The sequence below is a fragment of the Electrona antarctica genome, assembly GCF_951216825.1.
Source record: "Electrona antarctica genome assembly, chromosome: 14".
Taxonomy (NCBI): domain Eukaryota; kingdom Metazoa; phylum Chordata; class Actinopteri; order Myctophiformes; family Myctophidae; genus Electrona; species Electrona antarctica.
The window spans coordinates 24659180-24664034 of NC_136795.1; the positions used below are offsets into that span (position 1 = coordinate 24659180).

Consider the following 4855-nt stretch of genomic DNA (forward strand, 5'->3'; position numbering starts at 1 on the left):
CCTGTCCAACTGGTTCAGTAGATGAAACCCCTGTCCAACTGGTACTGGTTCAGTAGATGAAACCCCTGTCCAACTGGTTCAGTAGATGAAACCCCTGTCCAACTGGTACTGGTTCAGTAGATGAAACCCCTGTCCAACTGGTTCAGTAGATGAAACCCCTGTCCAACTGGTTCAGTAGATGAAACCCCTGTCCAACTGGTTCAGTAGATGAAACCCCTGTCCAACTGGTTCAGTAGATGAAACCCCTGTCCAACTGGTTCACTATCAACTCGGCATAACATAGGCAACACAACTACAGATCCATATTGCAGTATAGTCCGTACTCCTCCTATTTGAATTGTGATACTGAAAGGCGAGAGATGATTGAGATGACCACGCCTATATACGCTATACTTCTTAAACATTTGTTTTCTAATTCATGGAAATTATTTGATTTCTTCATGAAATTACTGCATTTAATGATTTCGCTTTATTGGGAATGTTTTAAAAAAATGTTTTGAAAAACAAAATGTAGGAAACAACCCACAAATGGGTCTCAAAAATGGACCTTACGGGTTAATTTGACACTCTCAAGAGTTAAATTATATTAATTAATTATTATTAACATCTGCATTACTTAATTTACAAGAAGTCTATACACAATATTATTAGAGAATGTAGAAGAATTGTTATTTTGATCAAGGCTTGCCTGTTATCTCTCCTATGGTACCAACATCAATACAGCATGGAAATATTCTTTACTTTTTGGTCTGCAGGGCTGCAGGGCTAAATCCGTCCGTGGCTCAAATGCAGGCCATGATATGAAAAGGGTTGAAAACCACTGAATTAGACCAAAATAACAAAGGTGGCTGTCTCAATGAATGGGTATTTCACAAGCCAAAAGGAATTGGAATTAATAATTTTTGAAACTATAGCCTATACCACAAGACCCTGACAACCAAACGAGTATCCTTAAAAGTATCCTTGTACTGTATGTAAATAGAGTGGTATACGTTGCCCCCAAAATGGGAACGAGCCAACAACATAGTCAAGGCGCGTTGTGAGCTTGTAGATCTGCTATTTTCAGAGTGAAACACCCGAGCGCAACCAAACATAAAATGACTTGTCTTTTAGTTGTACTGGATCTCTTCTCTACTAGTCCCTCCCTAATTTTAGTCCAGTTTGTATCTGTTGACAAAATTGTCTTTACATTTAGTCTTAGTTTTAGTCATCATTGCTTTGTTTTTATTTCGTTTTCGTCAGTGAAAAAAGGTAGTCGACGGGCCTCTTTCGTCATAGTTTTAGACTTTTACAGTTGAGTGGAGAGGCGCACTGAACTGTAAGTGCAGGGTAATGTCTGCTGCTCAGTTTTGACGTCCGTGCAAAACAGCCCCCAGCATAGCCCAGGTGCAGCGCCTGCATTGCATTCTAATGCACCTGCTTCTGAAAGCTGCAGAAAGCGTGGGGGAAGGCGAGGGTACAATGTCCTTGTACAGTGAGTAGTGCATGTGGAATTGCAATTTATGCAACAAAAAAAGCCTATTCACAGAATTGAAACATTGTTTCAAGGAACCTTAGTTTGATATGAATCACCCCACGGACACCCATTTGATGTCAGTTTTGTATCTCCGGGACCCCTCAATGTAAAATTGCATATTTTAACTCTGAGAGTTACAGATCTGCAAGGGTCTATTTGCTTCAGAACTATCTATTAATCACTTTAGCGGGGAACCCCCTCTCCCTCCCCCTGGAAGGACCCCTGGGGGTCCCCCGGACCTCCCACATTTGAGTGTTTGACTTGCACACGTATTCAAAGAGACCAGCTCTTCTCTTCATATACAGGGAAATGTGTGACTTTATACGGGAACGAAATGTTTCAAGCGATCGGACAAACATACACATACATACATACATACATACATACATACATACATACATACATACATACATACATACATACATACATACATACATACATACATACATACATACATACATACATACATACATACATAACCAAATAACGTCACGCGTGCTATTTCTCATTTCGTTCTTTTATCTTCCCCGCGGACAAAAATAATAACGCAGCTGTACGTACATTAAAGCTCTCGAGTCGATTTCACTAATGTGGTCCCCCCCCTCCCCCCCCCTCCCCCCACACACACACACACACACACACACATACAAACACCCAACCCCCTTTATCTCCAAGAAATAATGCTGCAGGACTCTGCCTTTCTCTCTCTCTCTCTCTCTCTCTCTCTCTCTCTCCTTGCTGTGGCAGCTGCATGGCTGCTGCCAAGTCCCACAGCAGTGCCTTCGAGATTTTATTTATCCTTGCAGCACTTTTTTTTTTCTCCCAATCTATCTGGGAATTTTAAAAAACAAATAATAATAACAATAAACTCCGTCTTTTAAAGCGTTATCTTAAACATATTTAAAGGGAAGCTCTGAATCAGGCCAACAACAACTATAGGAGGACATCATCACCGGACGGGAGAGTGTGCAACGCGGGGGATAGAGGGGAAGGAAAAAAAATAAAAGAAATAAAATACAAAAATCAATTCCATTCACCCCACCCCCCAACCGGTCTCTCCCCTAAAGCCTGATTTATACTTGGGACGCACGCCGGTGCCGCGCGCGGCGGAAAGAGACGATCTACAAGCTCGCGTCTCGAGCTTGTAGATCGTCTCTCTCCGCCGCGCGGTATGCCTGTTTGAGGCGAAGCATAGCGTCGCCCCACAACAGCAGCACAGCAGCAGCACCGAGGCTCCCCCCTCATCCATAACCACATGACGTTAGGTTGCCACGGCAACCGGAACGGGTTGCATCCATCCATCCCTCCCTCTGCCCTGCACGTTTCAAGAGAGAAAAAAAGGGGGGCAGGGGGAGGGTATATGGGCAGCGATTCACCGAAGCAAAACAAATGACACCCCTGTACGTTTTATAGGACGGACAGAGGGACAGAGGGACAGACTGACGGACGGACGGACGGACAGACAGGCGGACGGACACAGACGGACAGAAACGGCGGGTGGGGGGGTGAAGGAGAAACGACGAGAAACCGCGCGCGCCGTCTGTGTGATGATGAGAGATCGTTGAAGGATGTGGAGGTGTGTGTGTGTGTGTGTGTTGGGGGGGTTCACCACCAATCATGTCTCTCCTTACATTGGTGGGACATGTTCCGTACGACCTCCCCCTCCTCCCCTCTCCCTTAAAACGCCTGTGGCACACCGTAAGATCATGCAGCGTCCGAGAGAGGACAGACAAAACACAAACGGAACCATAACGGTGGCACACGCTAAACGGACACTGAGGATTTTCTTTCTTCTCCCCCACATCCCTACAACATTTTCTACATTCTCTCTCTCTTTCTCTCTCTCTTTCTCCGTCTCTCTCCGTCTCTATCTCTCTCCTCTCCGTGTGTTATTACCTGCCATCCGGTCCCCTTTCCTGGTACTTAAATTCGGGGTTCATCCGGATGGGGAAGAGCCCCAGATCGACGGGCTTGCTGTCCGGGTTCCAGTCCAGGGCTCCGGTGGCATAGATCATGAAATAATCCCAGAGCTCGGGCAACTTCTTGGAGGAGAGAAACATGATGGCACTGGGCTTCTGATAGCAGACAGGCAGGCAGGCAGGCAGGCAGGCAGTGGGGTCTCAGGCAAGTAGGTAGGTAGGTAGTGGGGACAGCGGTGAGGCGGTCGGTTGTTTGGATGGTTGATTGGTGGCCCTTCCTTGCCTTCTCCTTGGAGATGTGCGCGTAATGATGAGAGACACCTAGCCTTCAGCTCTGCATTTCAAGTGCTTCCAACTACCTTCGGCTTCACTGTCGACTCAGCAACTACGTCCCCTGTACTCCTCCTCCCCTCCCTCGTCTCTTTTCCTTCACATCACCGAATTAACTCTTAACTGGCGCTCTGCCTCATAGCTCTAGTTCTCCCTCTGCCTCTGCCTCTCTCTCCCTCTCTCTCTCTCTCTCTCTCTCTCTCTCCCTCTCTCTCTCTCTCTCTCTCTCTCTCTCTCTCTCTCTCTCTCTCTCTCTCTCTCTGCCTCTGTCTCTCGCTCTCTGTGCCTCTGTATTGCTCTCTCTTTCACATCCTTTGAGTTGATTTCAAGGACCTCCGGTTTGATGTGCGTTAGATCCACGGATCTGTATCTATGGGATCCTAATCTACACAGTGAAATCAGTTTCCATTTGGTTCCATTTGTACACTCTGAGTTACAGATCGGTAAGGGTCCATTTGGTTACATTTGTACACTGTCAGAGTTACAGACGTGTAAGGGTCCATTTGTACACTGTCAGAGTTACGGACGTGTAAGGGTCCATATGTACACTGTCAGAGTTACAGACGTGTAAGGGTCCATTTGTACACTGTCAGAGTTACAGACGTGTAAGGGTCCATTTGTACACTGTCAGAGTTACAGACGTGTAAGGGTCCATTTGTACACTCTCTGAGGTACAGACGTGTAAGGGTCCATTTGTACACTGTCAGAGTTACAGACGTGTAAGTGTCCATGTGGTTCCATTTGTACACTCTCTGAGTTACAGACCTGTAAGGACCCATTTGGTTCCATTTGTACACTCTCAGTATACAGATCGGTAAGAGTCCATTTGGTTATCTATTACAATTGGGACGGTAACAAATTGTGAGCGCAGTTCAGTTGGGCAAGTCATAGACTGTGACGCATGTGGTGCATGCAGAAGCGTCGCCTATGCCCATGCACCGTGGCCGCGATACATCACATATACCCTACACCTGCGTTTTCAACACATGTTCTCTGTAGTTTCCCTTTGTGCGATGCAATGACCCGACAATATACACGGACAGCGGACACGCAACATTTATGGAGAAGCAACAACAACTCGGAGCAGCGG

The 4855-nt window shown here is 46.2% G+C and overlaps 1 protein-coding gene across 1 annotated transcript in view; it reads right to left on the bottom strand.

Annotated features, from left to right (window-relative positions):
- LOC306936158 (syntaxin-binding protein 4) overlaps positions 1-3576 on the bottom strand; it is a gene marked incomplete at its 5' end in the record, with an annotated part of 182299 nt that extends 178723 nt beyond the window's left edge. Inside the window, one exon of the mRNA XM_079519634.1 lies at positions 3440-3576. Coding sequence (XP_079375760.1) covers positions 3440-3576 — 137 coding nt within the window. The remainder of the gene's footprint in view (positions 1-3439) is intronic.
- Positions 3577-4855: the final 1279 nt, after the last annotated feature.